The sequence below is a fragment of the Cupressus sempervirens genome, chromosome 3, assembly GCF_028749045.1.
Source record: "Cupressus sempervirens isolate cs-2001-9-10 chromosome 3, ASM2874904v1, whole genome shotgun sequence".
Classification (NCBI taxonomy): domain Eukaryota; kingdom Viridiplantae; phylum Streptophyta; class Pinopsida; order Cupressales; family Cupressaceae; genus Cupressus; species Cupressus sempervirens.
In genome coordinates, this window is record NC_143120.1 from 1,098,018,926 (window position 1) to 1,098,036,876 (window position 17,951).

General features: G+C 37.7%; 1 protein-coding gene across 1 annotated transcript in view; it reads right to left on the reverse strand.

The window, feature by feature from the left end:
- The window catches only part of LOC149570611 (chaperone protein ClpB3, chloroplastic-like), a 111,529-nt gene that overhangs the window by 12,187 nt on the left and 81,391 nt on the right, over positions 1-17,951 (reverse strand). The window contains exons 7-8 of the mRNA XM_089823184.1: positions 16,169-16,477; positions 15,790-16,055 (exon numbers count right to left, since the gene is read on the reverse strand). Coding sequence (XP_089679310.1) covers positions 15,790-16,055; positions 16,169-16,477 — 575 coding nt within the window. The remainder of the gene's footprint in view (positions 1-15,789; positions 16,056-16,168; positions 16,478-17,951) is intronic.

Here is a 17,951-nt window from a genome sequence, read left to right on the forward strand (position 1 = left end):
TTGTACTCCCACATCGGCGCTTTGCACTCCCACACCATGGCTTTGCACTCCCACACCATGGATTTGCACTCCCACATCGACACTCTCTCCAACAGTTGTGTTCTCTAGTGAAGAAGGGTCTTCCCGTTTCGGAAGTGTGTCACGGACGAAGAGCTCATTCCATGTCGTGCTCCCTCGGCACTCCGAGCCATGCGAATTAATTCCCTTCCATCTAGATTCTCTTCCCTCGATGAATATAGGTTCAAAAATTCCTCTCTTGCTTCTTCCACCAATTCCACCCATTGTCGAGTCTCCTCCTACAATTCCTCAGCGCTTCGATGTCCATCGGCAAACGTCGTCTGCGTTTGGCCTACTACGCCAAAATTAAATTTCCTTGAGTTGTGCGGATTTCATCTGTCCTTCACCTTATTCTTATTTTTGTTTAACTGATTCAGCAGCAGTCTTCATTCCTCAGCCTTTGTTCCAGGTCCATCAAGCAACGGCGCCAAATGTTTGTCCTCGGCACTAAATAAAGACCAATCATCCAAGAACGCCTTTAAGTTTCCCACGGACATTTTGTCAAAGATGTGTAGTATGATCCGCTGGAATGTAGCTAACGCGTTGCATAGGCCGAATAAGAATTTCACTGGGGTTTTTGGCATCCCTGGCCCTAGAGGTCAGAAGGTGGAAATCAAGAACCACAAGCTATCTCAGGAACAGAAAGTATATTGGATAAGATTGGTAGGCTGCGATCTTACACTTGAGGAGATGTAGTCAGTGGTAAATGGGTCTAAATGCAGAGGGCTTCAGCAAGATCTTATTCGGGAGGGCCACTGGAGGTGCATCATGGATGTCATCAAAAGCAAGTTGACAGGGGCAACTCTGGCTTTAGATATAGCATTGCCACAAATTGTATTCATGAATGTCATCACAAATGGCACAGTATACAATTGGGCCACAGTCCTCGCCGACTAAATGGAGGAGTTCATGACACTCCAGCACCACACATTCTTTATGCCGCACCATGCCATTGGCCTATTTTTGGAGGCAGTCATTAGTTAGATACCAATGGATGATTTTGAGGCTCCACCACGAGGAAAGTTGGTGCAAGGTGAGCCTCCAATATTCTATTTGAGATACTTGGACACAAGTGGAATAGCAACGAGGTAGAAGAAGGTATTCCGCAGATTGGAGGCTCACGGGGACATCGACAGCAAGCGGGAGGACACTTCAAAGAGCAGTGGGGCTGAGTACAAGGAAGAGAGTACTTCTGCGAAAGTTGGCAATGAACCAGCAGTTAGCCAATCCACATTTTTCACCCCACAACAGTTGCCAACTTCGGCACACTTGTCCACCTCCACTTCACACATTCCTCCTTTTGGTCAGCGTCATGCACCGGTCGTGATGACCCCACCGGCAGCAACAGATGTGGTCCCACGGACAGTAGTAGATGCCCCATCGGCAGTGGCAAATGGTGTCCCACAACTGACAGATGTTGCACAGGCGGACACCACAGAGATTGTTTTTTCGACGACTGTGGTAGATGTGTCACTTGAGGGCGTACCTTCCCAGGATCGTACGCCAAACCCTGTTGCACCAACAGAGCCAGAGTTGATAGAGTTGCCAACGCCAAAGCCTGAACCCCAAGTTCATTTGGATGTGATTGGTTCATATGTTGTGGTCACTATTTCATCTTTCTTGTTGGTGGAGGCACAATCAAAGTAGCCCGAGAGAATGGAGGTGATACATAGAGCGAGCGAATTTCTAAGGCAGCAGTCCTAGCTCATTCCTGCCAAGGTCGGACCATCCATTTAGTTCCCAAGTCATGGAGGAGACCCTCCAGGACCAGCAGCCGTATCAAAGCCACATGAGGTGGCAGTTCCACAGTCGGAGGATGCGCCAAGGAAGGACAAGGTGGCACCAGATGTGGACATGGTTACCACAGGAGTGGCAGCGACAGGTAGTGATTGGGAATGGACCATGGATGATGTGTCAAAGGAGGATTATGGGTCGAATGAGGATAGATGCAAAGATTACCTCAGGGCTATGCGGGTTGCACTGCAGAAGGGACACAATGTGGCATTACAAGCTATGACTCGGTGGAGAGAGTGGCATTTGGTTCGGGCCTATATCAAGGGGATTTGTCTGCAACGGTTCCATTCATGTTTTGAGGACAGAGGATGGCCAGCAGTTGAGACATCGAAGATGTTGGCAGATTGGGCCACCGAGCCGGAGTTAGGACCGTGCAACACTTCCATGGAGAAGCTGGCGCACGAAATCATAGGATTGTACGAAGAAGTCTGCTATGCTCGCAAGTGTGCAGAGGCGGACGGGGCAGTAGACAAGGTGGCAATGGAGAGGTCTTTGGCAGTAGAGAAGGAGGCTAGAGAAAAGGTAAATGCCGATTTGGCCAGCCAGCAAGCAGCGTGGGCAGCTTAACATGCAGCACTATTACAAGATAAGAAAGCGGCTGAGCAGGAATTACAGTTAGCAAAGACCCAGGCTATGGATGCAGCACTTCTCCTGAAGGAGGCCATAGAGGTTAACACACGAATTCAGAAGGATTTGAGCATCCGGAGGGAACAAGTCTATGAATTGCGCCAGCAGCAACATTCTTCAGGATCCCAGCCTCCTCTCTAGTGTATATTCTTTATCTATTCTATTTTGTGGTCTCCTATTTTTGTTAGTTTTGAAGTCGCTTGGAGACAACTTTTCTTTTTGGGGGTGATGATGTCATCAGTAGAAACTGTGTAGCCGACGGGCTCATATTGTCAGTGAAGATTTTGTAGCTGACAAGTAGATTAATATTGTTATGTAGCCAACGGACCCCTTCGGGAAGATTCGACAGGAAGTATTTATACCCTGTCTGGGATCATTGTAAATCATCTTATGCTCTGTATGTAATCTCTTGGCATATGTGAATGATAAACGAAGTACTATTGTTGCTGTTCTTGTTCATTGTTTGTGTGCATTAATCAATTAATCTATGCGGTAAACAATGACATGATATGCTGATTATCATGAAGGGACTTGTGTTATTCATTCTAAATTTCTTCGAATCAACAAATTGCTAAGGGAAAGGGTTTAGAAAGCTAATCAACCTCTAGAACGCAAGAAATTGTGAATGTCTTTGTGACTCTACTAGACTTAGTTTAACCGTCAACATCAACCAAGCTAGCGCAATCTCCTAACGTAAATGTAAGATGTTCAAACTACCACTATTTCATTAACACCATCCATCAATGCATAGCAATGTGCAAGCAGTAGTCAAAGTTAAGTTCATATAAATACCATGCAGCCACACAAGGCAAACTTACAATCAGCAAGCAGCTAGTGGTTTGGTCTAAGCGAGTTCACCAAAAAAACATCAAAAATATCTTTTGTTCAACCAAACACTATTTCTAATTTACTCGTAGTGAGGAATCTAAGAAACCATGCAACACTTCAATGAAACACAAATAATCTACCATGAAGACCAACCACGAATCAATAGTTAATTTGATAACACTATGGCAACAATTTCAACAAGTCTCCTCTCCTAATCTACCTCTAGAACTATTCTTCTCTCTATAGACATCTAAAAACGTCTTTAAGCACTATATGTTAATTAAATTTAATTTAATTAATAATACCCATAACACCATAATTGATTTTGATTAATTAATTATATTGTTATATTCTGCTACCTATTTAATGAAATTAAGGTTCATACACAGCTATTTAAATTTAATTTAAATACTTCCCTATAGTATGTTAAATCTAATTTAGTAATACTTCCTCCATAAAATCCCCTTTAAATTAATTCCTATTTATTTAAAATGCCTATAAATCCTAACATTATTCTAATCTATAATTAATTTAACCTAATCCTAAAACCAATTGAAAGCCTAGTCTACACCTATCACTCTCACTCTAATTACCCACTAATTAAGGTTAATTAGGCTAAAAAGATGATTCCAATCTTTTTTGTGCCTAATAGGTTGCAAACCAATCCCAAGGAAGCCACCCAACTTCCTTAAATTCTCCATATTCTTACACATTTGTCCCCCACACCTCTTCCTAGGTAACGTCGAGCCTCTCAAACCTTGAAGGTTTGTGTTGACTTTAGCATGACATGTCCTTTTTGCCCTTGTGTTCCAATATGTGGTTCCTATGTGGGAACCACTTAGGTGCCACCTCATCCAAGCCCTCTTCCTTCATCCTAAAATATATAAAAAGGAGGCCTCACCCCTTCCAAGTCATCCATTATTTTTATGCATTACTAATGCTAGTATTACTCTTAGATTCCATAAGCATTTTCATGTTTTTACAATCTTAGTTTCATTTGTGAATTTAGAATTTACATGCTAGGATAATGGAAATCAATCTTAGTTTGTTTATTCTTGCATAGCATTGTAGTATCATTTACATACTTGTCATCTTCATGGTGAAAGCTTGCGACTACATCTTCATATTATCTCTCGAGTTCTTCATCATTCCATTAGTTTGCATTGTAGAACGCATCCATTTGCGAGCAAGCTCATAGTGGGCGTGATATTGTGTTGGAAGAGCACAACCTCATACCTCTCAAGAGCATATCAACAAGGACTTAGGTTCCTTGTTCAAGCTCATCCGAAGTTGTGGTGGAAGTTTATTTGTTTGTGTTTCAAGTTTATATCATATGAACTTGTTTTGATTTATTTTGCTAACCCTCTAACTATTTGACATGTTTTAAGCTTGTTCCATAGAGATACAACTTTTACCTCATACATTTTGTCATGCCCTTACAAGTAATCTAAAATCTCTATCCCTTTTATAAATGAAGGAAGCCTTGGCCTTTTATAGTTGTTCAATTGCAATGAAGGACCAAGATCAAAGGACAAGATTTACTCATTACGAAGCCTAATTAGGGTTGTCACACTATTGTCCAATTACATGAAGACACCACCCTATGGGCCAATAAGAAAATTACAATTCTTTTGAGAGACAGTCAAAAAATTGTACACTTAACATAATATGATTGAATGTGTTTAAAGTTTAAACACGTGTAACTTGAGTCTTTCAATTAGTTGAAGACATATTTATCTCACAAACTTGATTGATTCTTTGGGAATGGTAAAATATCTCTTGATACTCAACATTATCAAGCCTTCAATTGTGATAGCATATTCTCAAAGTCCTTCATCTTCTCAAATTTTCTCCATCTTCACTCTTGGAAATTTACTCATTGTCATTAACTTGAGCTTCCTTGTACTTGCAAACTCAATGTATCTTTTGGTGCTTTGGCCTCGATTTGCTTGATTTGGTGAAGCCTTCATACACTTGGATCTTTCAAAGTGAACTTGTCAAGTTGATGAAAGAAAATTGACTTCTCTTGTAGAGTTATCTTTTTTCTTTCATAACTTGTCCTTCGAATGCCACTTTAACAATCTGATCTTAGACCAACTTCTCATTTAAAGTTCTAATCATTGTATCATTCATTTATTGGCCTAGTGATTAAGGATTTGCATGCCATCCACGTTCCTATTACCCATGTTTTGGAATTAGCCTTTTTATGCACTTGCTTGTTTTTCATAAAGTCCTTCTCACCCTTTGAACCTTGAACTTGAACCATAAGGTTCAAGGCTCAAAGATTCAAAGACACTTCACTCACATCAGGATATCTTGGTTATGTTTTAGCCTTGCGTCGATCCACATCTCGAACCCGAACCTTGAACTTGAACTCTTGAACCAATTGGTTCAAAGGTTTATAGTTCAATAGTTCGGTCTACATGTTTATGAAATCCCGGCAGGGCCTATGATGTCTGTCGGATTTTGATGCTCTTCTTTGAAGTTGAACTTTGAACCATTTGTGGTTCAAGTTCAAAGTTTGATTCTTTCTATTATGTTGAGTTGGTATATGACCATCATATCCCAATATTTATAAGATTGTTGAACTCAAACCTTGAACCATAATCCATAGTTCAAGAGTTCGAAGTTCATGAGTTTGAAAGTTGTCCCACTAGCAACACGTGGCGACACAATTGATAGTACAAAATTTGATAATTCTTTCCCGAAAAGCTCGAAAGACACAATTAATGCTAATGATGTCAATGATGGCAAGGTAAGATTTGGTATGTGCGAAGTTAAGAAGCACTCAGTGATTAAGGCACCTTGTCAAATCGGTACTTTCCCTATATGTCCGCGACATGATGTCCAAGTTTAAATAATTAAGAGTTTCTCCTTTTGATCATTCTACCATAATTGTTTAAGTGTTCTGGTTTTCTCTAGAGATACGAGGAGTTTGCAACTTAGTACATTTCAGCAGAGGATTTTTGTGCATTTCCTTTGGTGAGTTCCATTTTCCCTCTCATAAGCTATTGTTTTATTCTCGTTTAAAAGTGAAGTAAGCTTCTAGTTTTTTCTTTTCTTTGTGGGAAAATTTGAAAACCTATAGTTCTTCCATTTCTACCCTTTGCCCCAAACAGGCCAAAGAAAAGAAATATACCACCTTAACTAGCTTCTTACCTAAACTAGGAGACACCTTCCTTGCAAATAAGGATATTGGAAAGGTGGTGTCGACGTTCTCAAAGCCTAAGCCTAGGTTAATTGTAGAGATAGTTTCCATGAATGGGCTAGTGCAGGCTGACGGTTTTCCAGAAGCCATCCTTTGTCCAAAGCTTGTTTTAGAATGCAGGGATAAGTACGATGCTACCGAAAGGTGCGTCAAGACACACACTGGTGAAGTCTTGGCATATGTGAACAGGGTCACGGTAATGGGTACCTTGAGAATTCCACCTCGTGAAGTGTATTAAGACTGAACCATTAGTCTGTCCTACTCTCAGTTCACCACCAATGCTAGTGATTTCAATAATGTTATTCCTAGAAACTGGTTACTCAAACCGGAGAAGGGTGGTTCTCGTCTTCCACATCCCCTGACGCATGAGCACATGATCCCAGAGGTTAAAGATATAATCACCCGCTTGAATAGGATAAAAGGAAACAAGCATGCCTTTTTCTAGGAGAACTAGATGTACTTTTTTATCCAAACCATTCTGAGTGAAGGGAAATACAATGATTGGGCCGAAATCATAGTGGACACATTGCATGAGGAGCTTTCACAGCTCTCTAGGATTTCTAGTTTTTAAATGTCTTCTTAGCTATTCTACATTCTAACATGTTGTAGGGAATGGGAGGGCTTGTAGCATCAAGTCTAGGTTGACAGTATGTCGATCTATGAATACCTTTTTTCGTTACAAAATAAAAGAATCTGAAGGACTTCAAGAGAGTACAAGACACTTTCCATGCCAGGTTGGTATTTAAACTTCAAGGTAAGGAAACTAGTAGGTCAACTGAGGAGGTAGCTCTACTCATTACCATTAATGGTAGCTTCTTTACCTAGTTCCCCAAATTCACATATGTAAGGGTCGGCGGATATAAAGGTAAGCCCATGAAGTTACCCAGATATTGTTCAGATCGCTATGTGCTTATAGAAGTTTGCAAGCAAGTGACAGAGGTGGTCAAAAACTATAAGGCCAAGAAAGGTTTTGGTCTTACCTTTCCAATTAAACTTGGTCAAGGCTGATGTAAGAGCATCCAAGATGCTCTTGGTCTAGACACTGAGTTGAAAATGATGAACTCGATATCCCACTCTACCCAGCCTGAATTCGATAGTAGAGGATTTGCAATCTCAATTTGAGTTGCACCCCTCCTTCACTCATGTGCCACAGATAGAGGATTTATGGGCTGATTGTGAAGATGATTGTGAAGTAAGGAAGAGATGGTAGTCTAGGTTCATTCTAAAGAAAATTAAAGAGTTCAAGTTGCAAATAGATGTTATTGATATTGAAGATTATGAAAACAAAGAAGTGGTGGACTCATTTTACACAAAACAAACCGAAGCTTTTCCCATAACTAAGCTAGATTGGGTTTTACCTGAGGAAGATGATTTACTTTTCCCATCTTCTCTTTGTTGAGGAGAAGTCTTCTTCACTTGTTGCGAGGGAACACTCTAACCCTCAACCACTTCATCTTTCTTTTGAGACTGACATGATTGTGGACACTTCTATTCAGCAGTTAGAGGAGGACTCTTTTACTTCAAAGGAGATTTATCAGCGTTTGGAGATTGTATTCCAGTTTCCTCAGACATCATATCTTTTGAGGATTCCTCCTACTAGTTGGGGAGCATTCTCTACTACACCTATGGCACCACTTCTTCCTAAAAGGAGGAACACCATTCAATTTTCATGGTGCAGTTTATTTAGTCATCAAGGAGCTTCTTTCATGGGTGTGCATTCATCATTGAGGGGAGGCTACATTGCTTCTCTTCCCATATCTTCCTATAAGGATGATTCCTTGTCTTTGGAGTTTGATTCACTTTCACACATGGACATGTTACCTTGTTTGCCACCACCTTTTGGGCATCCACCAAATTGGCTTGTGGCATCTACATTCATCAAGGACTTGCCAACATATGAGTAGACTTCAAAGGCAGCATCCATAGCATACTACATATGGATTCCTCATCCATCTTCCTATCCACAATGGGAAGTATACTTGCACCTATACTTGGTGTATCTTCTTCCTAAAGGTAGAAATGTCATTTGTAGGCATCAGATACTTTTTTGATTTCGTGACATCCTTGCAAGAGATTATTCAATATGGGGGGATACCATCATGTATTTTATCTTATGGGGGATATATGCTTGTACATGCATGATGCATGTCATACTAGGGGGGTCTTGATTAGTTCATCCTTGCATGCATCTTGTATTTCTTCATCTCTCTTTTTGGAGGAGGTTTTTCCCATGAGATTTTCCCTCTTTCTCCGCTTTCAGAGAGACTGCATTACATTGCATAGCATTGTATGTAGAGCATTTCATTTGTACATGGGTACCTAACATGGCCTAGTAGTCAAGACCCACATTGCATCTTGAATTTAGCTTTGTGAGCTTAAGTGCATTCCCCTAAGTTGCACTTACGGGGGGTGTTAGTGTAAATAATTAATAATTATTATACTTTATTTAAGTTTACTTAGGATAATGCATTTTTATATTAGTTGTCATGTAGACACTTAGGAATATGCAGTCATATGAGTTGTCTTGTTGACAACATACGAGTTAGCAACTTATTTGAGCACATGGTGTCTACAACATCTCTTTATGAAATACACCTATGTAAACTTATCCTCTCATCATTGCACAAACTCCTGTGCTCAATGGAGGATAATCCACTCTTGGTGGACATGTGCTTAGTTGTGATGTTTATCTCTTTGTTGACTCCTAATCATTCTAGTTGTCTTTATATACAAGGCACTTCTATGATGTATTCATCCAATTATCTAATTATCCAATCATCTGATATCCATTCTCATTTGATCATCATTAGTCTCTCTTGTGCTATCTATTGAGCTTCTTGATTTTGGTGTTGAATTATTGCCTTGGGCAAATTCTTACATGGTATCAGAGCTATACCAAATTCTTACCGTATGCACCCCCATTGTCTAATATTAGTTTTCATTCTCTTTGATGTTTGATTTTTCACAATTGCTTTGAACTGTTTAAATTTCAATAGAACTTCATTTGATTCTTTGACTTTTAGGAAATAAATCCAATTTTTCCTAAAGAAGTCATCAGTAAAGATTTAGTATGAGTATTCTCCTAGAAAGGGTGTTGGCATAGGCCCACACAAATCAATGTAAACTAGTTCCGAAACTAATTTAGATTTGTGTTCACTTGAGAGAATAGATCTTTTTACATCCTTTCCTAGGGCACATCCTTTACAAATGTCTATATGATTTGATTTTAAATTAGGTGTTCCAGTGGTGATTTTTTCTATATTTGGTAGTGTATTGAATCTAAGATGTCCAAGCCTTCTATGTCATATTTCATTAGAGTTTTATACTTCATGATTTAGGGCTTGTTTTTGAATAGAGTTCCATCTCTAGACCCTATGGTGATGGCATTCTTAAAGTTAGAATTTTTTGGCCAATACAATACTTTGTCTTCACTAAAGGTAATATGATGCCCTTCATCTACAAGTCTTGATATGGATACTAGATTCCTTTATATTCCAAGTACAAAGAGAACATCTTTCAGTTTTAGAGTGATCCCAACTCTTAGTTGTATAGAACAAGTCCCAATTCTTTTTATTGGATAGGTGGAGTTATCTCCAATAGTGACTCCTTTAGTGAGATAGTTTTCAAAGGTTTCAAACTTATCTTTGAATCCTGTTATGTGACGAGATACACCCCTGTAGATTATCCACACATTTTCATTGGAGTTCATCTCACTTGATAGAAGCCAAGTAGAATAATAGATTTTCTTCCTTTTTAGCTTCGACTATGGTGGCTAGAATTTTTTCCCTTTCTTGACAAAACCTATAAGTAGGTCCAAATTTCTCACACTTGTAACATTGAACTTTGGAGAAGTCTTTCCTATTGTGATTATTGTTTCCTTTTCTTTGGTCATTTTTCTTCCCATTATTTTTTAATTTCCTCTTCACTTTGTTATTAGAGATTGAGAAAAGGGCTTGATTTTCTCTCTCTTGATTTGAAATGATCCCTTTAGAAATTAGTCTTGATTCTTCTGAGGTGCAATCATTTTTAAGTTGATCAAAAGCTGGTATTAAAGGTATGCTAACAACTTGGATAAATGTTTCCCAAGATATACGTAGCCCTCTAAGTGCTATTATGGAAAATTCTTGATCTTCAACTTTATTTCCAATAGAAGATAGTTGAATATTTATTTCGGGAATTCTTCCAAAGTAGGATGAGATTGACTCTCCTTTATTCATTTTTATATTCATAGGTTGATTTTTTAATGTGAGCAATCTACTTGACTTATTAATCTCAAATGTATCCTTAATTGTTTTAAATACTTCAAATGCTTTCTTGAGATTTGATATAAAAAGAAGTATATGATCTTTTACTGAATCAACAATGATTTTTCTAGCTTTGTTATTTCACCTTTTCCAAGTGGATTTTTCTACCTCGTCTTCAGATATTGGAGTGTCTTTTTCAATGAATGATTCTAATTTCAATTCTTCAAGGATAGTTGTAATTTGAATTTTTCCACGAGAAGAAATTTGTTGCTCCTTCAAGCCTATCCTTGACTCTAACATTACTTGCCATATTGTCACTTTTATTTTTATCTTTTTATTAATTTGTTTTAAGCAATTTAGCAATCTCTCTACCAACTAGGCTCTGATTCCATGTTAATTATATATAGATCATTTTGGTGGAGACTGAACTAAATTATATTTGCAGAGTTACTGACTGATTAGAGAATTATTCAAATTACACTTGAGAATTATATATATAATTCTATAATAATTCTGATATAAGTTTTATGTTCTTCCTTTGCAGGGACAGTGAACTTTGATATATATATATATATATATTTCAGACTGTGGAGGAGATATATATCAGATTTAATTGGTATACCTGAAAACTGTGATTCTTCATTGTCAGTGTTATTGATGATTTACCAGAGTCTTTGAATGGCATTAAATATGTATAGAAGGGCTTACCCACATAGGGGCATGACCCTACGTGGTCACACCTATTAACTTTACACATTACCTGTCGTTCCATTATAAACGAGGGGTCAAAACATGATTGCTACTCTGTCTAGACAAATCCGATACTTGGCAAGATTTAGTAATTTGCTTTTGGTATATGAAATATATATGTATATGTAATATGTATATGTATATTTTCTTCAATTCACTATGAGGCTAAATTTCTCAACACATGACTCAAAATAGTCTGCAAGAAGCCACGATTTTTTTAGAAAAACTGACAAAACCTTGAAACTGAAGTTTACAAAGCATCATTTCCTGGAAAAGTAAAAGGTAAAAACCCTATAGAAATGACTATTGAGGATAAAAGTATAAAACCAAACACCATTTTGAGGATTAAGATCGATCAAAGCACACAATAATTTTTAAGGATAAAAACTATAAACCGTCCCAAAATTTTGTAGGGAAAATTTATGAAAAACTACTTAGAACATTTTATGGAGAAGAAATTATTAAAAACCCAAAATAATGGGGTTCACCACTTAGTGTCGGTTTTGTTGTTGTCCCCACCCACGTTCAAACTTCTACTAGGATAGAAGGGCCCTACTATCTATAAGGACCCAAAAGTATAAAGATTGATTTGTTGGAACGGAGGTGGAGAGACCAATTGAGAACACTAGCCCAAAGCCTCAATCCACGTATACGAAATCCCCCTCCATCCGAAGGCACTCAACCTTATGTTTCTTTATGGGGGGATAGAGGGCTATTCGCCACCACTCGTGATGTTGTGCCATTCTCAACTATCATGAAGGAGGCAGGTCAACCTCTAAAGCGGGAACAGAGCTTTTGTGAATGGGCTTGGGCCTCAGTTGTGTAAGATCATGAGGTCCCCCATTTGTGGCCTCGCTGATCCCTAGCTCCAAGTCAAAAATCTTTCGCATGGAGCCTAAGGGCGTGTCATGCCAGCGTCATTGGTTACTTTAAAAAGTTTTCCATACACCTTTTTGAATATTAAAAAACCTAAAATAATTTCTTAAGGGACAATAATTAACCCATCCAAATAATATTTAAGGCAAAATATTGAAAGACCCTAACCAAGGAAAACCAACCACAAAAGTTAGGACATGGATTTTAAGACACAAAAATAGATCGCGATTTTTTTTAAGATAATACAAAAACTACCAACAAGGGCTATTGGCGCAAGATTCTTCATGCAAAGAAATACGTGTATTTTGAACCCTCGAAAAGCACAGCAAAAAACCAAAACCAAATCCCGTGACATAGAAAGAAGCCCCAAAAGTTTGTCATCAAGCCAAAGGTATGGTCCAAAAACCATCTGAAGTGGTGGACAATTGCAGACAAACATATCACCAAAAGCACGAGAAAAGACAAAGATGTAAAAAGAAAACCCCATCACAAAACCATAGCAAAAACTGTCACAAGCAAATGCGGAAACACAACCATGATTTTTACAACAAAATGGCTATTTGATATAGACCATTATCTTATCTCCATAATTTTATTTACTAAATTAAATATAGACCATTATCAAAAAACAATATTATGCATTGTATGTCATGCTCTTGTCGTAAGACAGCTCACAAATTTAGTAAATAAAATTGTGAGGATACAATTATCAAGCTTCAAAGCAGACCAACCTTATAGATAATCCTAGGCAATGAACTTAATGGAAATTAGAGCTTGATTAAAAGAAAATAATTTCAAAGGAAGCCAACTAGAATTAACTGTGAAGAGGGCTGACTAAGATTAGGAATACCAAAACTAGTGAAGATATGTAAATATATTTAGTATATAGACGATGTATATATACTTAACTCACACAATATATATATATATATATATATATATATATATATATATATATTATTATTATGTAAATTAGAGAAATCAATATAATAATGACTAAAGAGATATTATGTCTATGCATATACACATATATATACTTAATTACAATTGTCATTATATTAATCGCATGATAATGAATAGACATGTCCCATGAAGGGACATTTCTCTCCTTGGCTCATTTCTCTCCTTGGCTCATTCTCAATATAAATGCAAGAGATTGTTGCCTTTGGAAAACAAAAAAGTTATATGTAGTACCATTACATTTGCAATGATCGTTCTTCCTCAACATCAGCAACTCGAAGAGTACTCACATAGTTTGCAAACTACGATACTATCAGCCTAAGGATCTATAGTTGTAGCTTATGCAATTAAGCAAAAGAGCTCAAAGCACAATGGAAGGGAAAGAAGGAAACTCAAAGCAAGTAAGAACCCTGCTCAATGCAATAAAATGGGTGAACATCTAAGAATTGAGTTAAGGGCCTTTGAGGGACAAAATAAGAGGACAACCCAAATACTTCTCCAACCACTACAAAACATGAAGAACACAATCAATACAATTAGACTCAACCAAACTAACAAGAGAAATGTCAATTCTCATCACTTGGACAATAAAAATAGATCACCATCAGGATCAACTCCTAGGTTAACATGACCCTAATTCTTCTACAAGGAAAAGCCAGCAAGACTAGTTAATAACTTTTACAACTATGTTCAGGATAACTCAAGAATTGGTGCTGACATTATGACAAATACCCAGCTTAGAAACTACTATGATGCTACAGCATAAAATAACCCTAGAAAGGATAAAAGACAACCTAGTAAAAAATTACACCGGAGAATGAATATTTTTGACTTAACAGCATTCATCTGGAGTATTGTTTCAGACACTAGAAGAAGAAAAATCAGACATAAGAAGATTGAACTTACTACGTTAGGTATTTATTCATTGTAATAACTGAAACTATTAAATTATGAAATATGATATTCCTTTTGCAGTATTTGAAGTCTCAAATGATGTTTGGCAAGATATGTACTGTCTTTTGAAAGTATTTAAATCAGATCTGATTAATGTTAGATCTTTCTTGTAATTGTCAAGTGTTGTTTATCAAACTCTTCAACAGAACCAAAAAAAAATTCAGAGTTAAACACTTTAAATAATGTGATGTAAACAGTGATTAATCAAGTTTGATAAAATCTAAATCAAACACTAAAACCTGATATTACTTGTCCCAAATATTAATATTTTAAAAGGGTCTAATATCAGTTTATATTCAGATTTACATAATTATTTTGGATCGAGGACATTACAAGATTTCTTTCTTTGCTCACTAATAAACTTGTCTTCATGGAGGCACTCCTAGACATAGCTTAAAGTGCTTCATTTGCTTGAATGTAAATTTAAATTATTAGGTCATGACTTTCTATTATGAACCTCGTCATAAACAGAATGACTCAATGAGTTTATAGTCTCTTGGTATGTATTGCCTAGAATGAAACCTCTTCTATGCATATGCAGCATATCTATAGACTATTCATTACAAATAATGATTAATTTTACAGCATATTTATGTGGATATTCTTAACTTCTTGTTTATGTGTGTCTGTTTCCATTTAGGATTTGTTTTCTTGTTTTTGCATATTACAATTAACTATGCACATGTCAAATATTCTAACGTGTCATTTGAGACTATGAAAGCTCCACACAGCCTATTTCGTATTTGTGGTCTTTGAAAGATGATGCCATGGTCTAAAACCATTTTGGATAATGTACCTCGTGTTTAAAGTTAACATGCCCGACCTTTCAGGATTTTAAGCAGAAATTGACAAATTAGTTAAATCAGCCTTCAGCTTTTACACATGTTACTTACACCCCACATACTGTAAATCCAATTCCACACATATTAGCAAAGAATGCCAATTGGACAGCTCTTATTATTATCAGCTAATATGTTGGCAGAGGTTCCACAGTGACTAGCTGTTTCCTCAAAGGATTCTGCAATTTGAGCTCACTTGGCGATAATATCCTCTGGATATTCTTCGGCTTTACAGAGAACATTTTGCTTTAATAATTATGTTTGCTCTTGGGCCCAAGCTTTTATCTAGATGTTTTGTAATGCTGGCTCCCACTCATGACCTGCTGTTTCTTTCAACTTCATCAGCTATCTGCTTCACTCGGATGCCTTTACTTCGTATGGTCATCTCTACTTGTATTCAGCTCTAATAATTTGGATTTTAACTGCTTTTGGTTAAGCCCTCACTTCCTCTATTTCTTTGCTTTAGTTCATAGAATTAGTTGTATACATAACCTAGGGTCCTATCGCTGTTATTAAAAAAATTGTAGCTAAACATATTGTTGGGTCCCACTGACCAACTTTGGATTTTTGTGGACATTAACAATTATTTTTCTTTATACTGAACTATGACATAATCAAACTGCGAAAATGCAAGTCCAAGCTTACGGCATACCTCCTCCTTAATGGATTGAATGTGTGTCATAACAGCCTTTTCATGTTCCCATTGTTGTTGTAGCTCTTCTTGTTTTTGCTTCAGATGACTCAGCTCTGTTTCAAGACGGGTTAACCTATCTTTTGAGGCTTTATCTGTATCGTTAGTAAGAGAGAGTCGCTCCATCTCGAGCTTCAACACAGAGCGGTCAATTTCGTCTAAAGCCGTGGGCTTTGATGTGATTTCCATCTTCAGCTTTGCAGCTGCCTCATCAACTAGATCAATCGCTGCATTAAGATGTAACGAAAATAAGCTTTCCACATTGTCAGATGGCATAATATAAACTCTTTACTCGAGCAAAAAACTGGAAATTCTAGAATCTATAATAAAGGAAGAATGCCTTTATCTGGCAGGAAACGGCCACTGATGTAACGGTCAGAAAGTAATGCTGCCTCCACAAGGGCACTGTCAGATATTCGGACACCATGATGTAGTTCATATCTTTCACGCAGACCACGGAGTATAGAGATTGTATCCTCCACAGATGGTTGATCAACATAGACTTGCTGGAAACGCCGTTCTAAAGCTGGATCTTTTTCTATGTATTTGCGGTACTCATCAAGAGTGGTTGCTCCAATGCAGCGCAGTTCTCCACGTCCAAGCATGGGCTTCAGTAAATTCCCAGCATCCATAGATCCATTGGTTGCACCTGGAAGGCCAACAATAGCCAGTCAATTGACTCTTCTCCATGACAAAATAATATTTTTACAACTTCATGCAGTTCTTAAAATGAGCAATGAGATACAATTCGACATAAATTGGATTGAGCCATGGCCACTTCATTAATGACACAAGCAGATGATGGCTCTGTTTTGTTTTCCTTAGACTGGGGTGAAGTCAGATAAATTGTCCTTCTTGGGGGATGGGGAGGCTAGACCCCACATTTTGGTACACAACCAAGAGAGATGACTGCATTGCTTCAGTCTTTAAGGCTCCATATGATATAGCTAAACATTTGATCCTATTTTACTTATAACCAAACAACAGTATAATGCCTAGCTAAACACTTCCTTGCAGGAGGATCTCAAATTACAAAATGCATCAGAAACATGGAAAATCGGACAGATATGGGGCAGAGGACTCCATTCCCTCACTGCCACTAACAACTACTACCAAGGGAAGGGGAAGTACCATTTCTCTCACCATTAAATGGTAAAAGGTGTTTCTATGATCCCTTTGATCAAACAAGTAAAAAAATTGTACCTATTTGCAACGTGCATGTAGTTGCAAGCTATAATAGATACTGTTTTGTTGTCATTACTCTACCAAGGCTACTGCTTACTGGCTCAAAAATGGAAACATAGGATGTTACCTTCCACTAATAACATCTCTAATTTTTGCCAACAGATGAGTACTTTGTCATCAAAACTGAAATTGTTTGAAATTATCTTTCCAACACAATAAGCTAAATTTAGTTTAGTAACCTTCTAACTAAATCATAGAACTGTCTCTCTGGCTACCAAAAGCTAGTCATTATTAGTAACCTCTTCACTCGTGCATATGCAGTTTGCATTTAACTTCCCTACCTTCATAAAAGTAACAATGTATCGTCCTTTAAAAACTACTTTTGTCCCATGGTATTTTATTAAATGAAGGTTTGCATACTGATTCAGATTCAGCTATGGATGTGGGTGCAAGAACCTAGCAGATGGATGCAGGGAAATTGATGGGTTTGGATGGGTTTGGGTGCATGAGTATATATATAGATATATAAAAATCAATATAAAGAAATGGACAGAATTGTAAAACTAAATTATTTGATTGCATGATACTTTGTCGATGACCAATGTCAAATGCCAAAGATAAATATTAAATCGAAATGCCAATTGAATGATATGTTTATAGGTTGAATGGCCTCATAAGGGATCATGTTAGGGATTTTAGGGGGACAAAAACACCTCTAAACATTTTTGTTGGTCACTTTAAGTGAACCCACCTGCTGATTTGATGAGATGCAGAATGGATGCGCACAGGATGAGCACAACAGCCCGCAGATGCGCCCAGATGTGCAGGCTGTGCATCCTGGCACATTCACGGGCTGTAGCATTCATCCTGTGCACACCCAGCCCGCATCTGGATGGATTCCCATCCAGTTCGGGCCTGCAGGAAGCGCATCCTGCAGC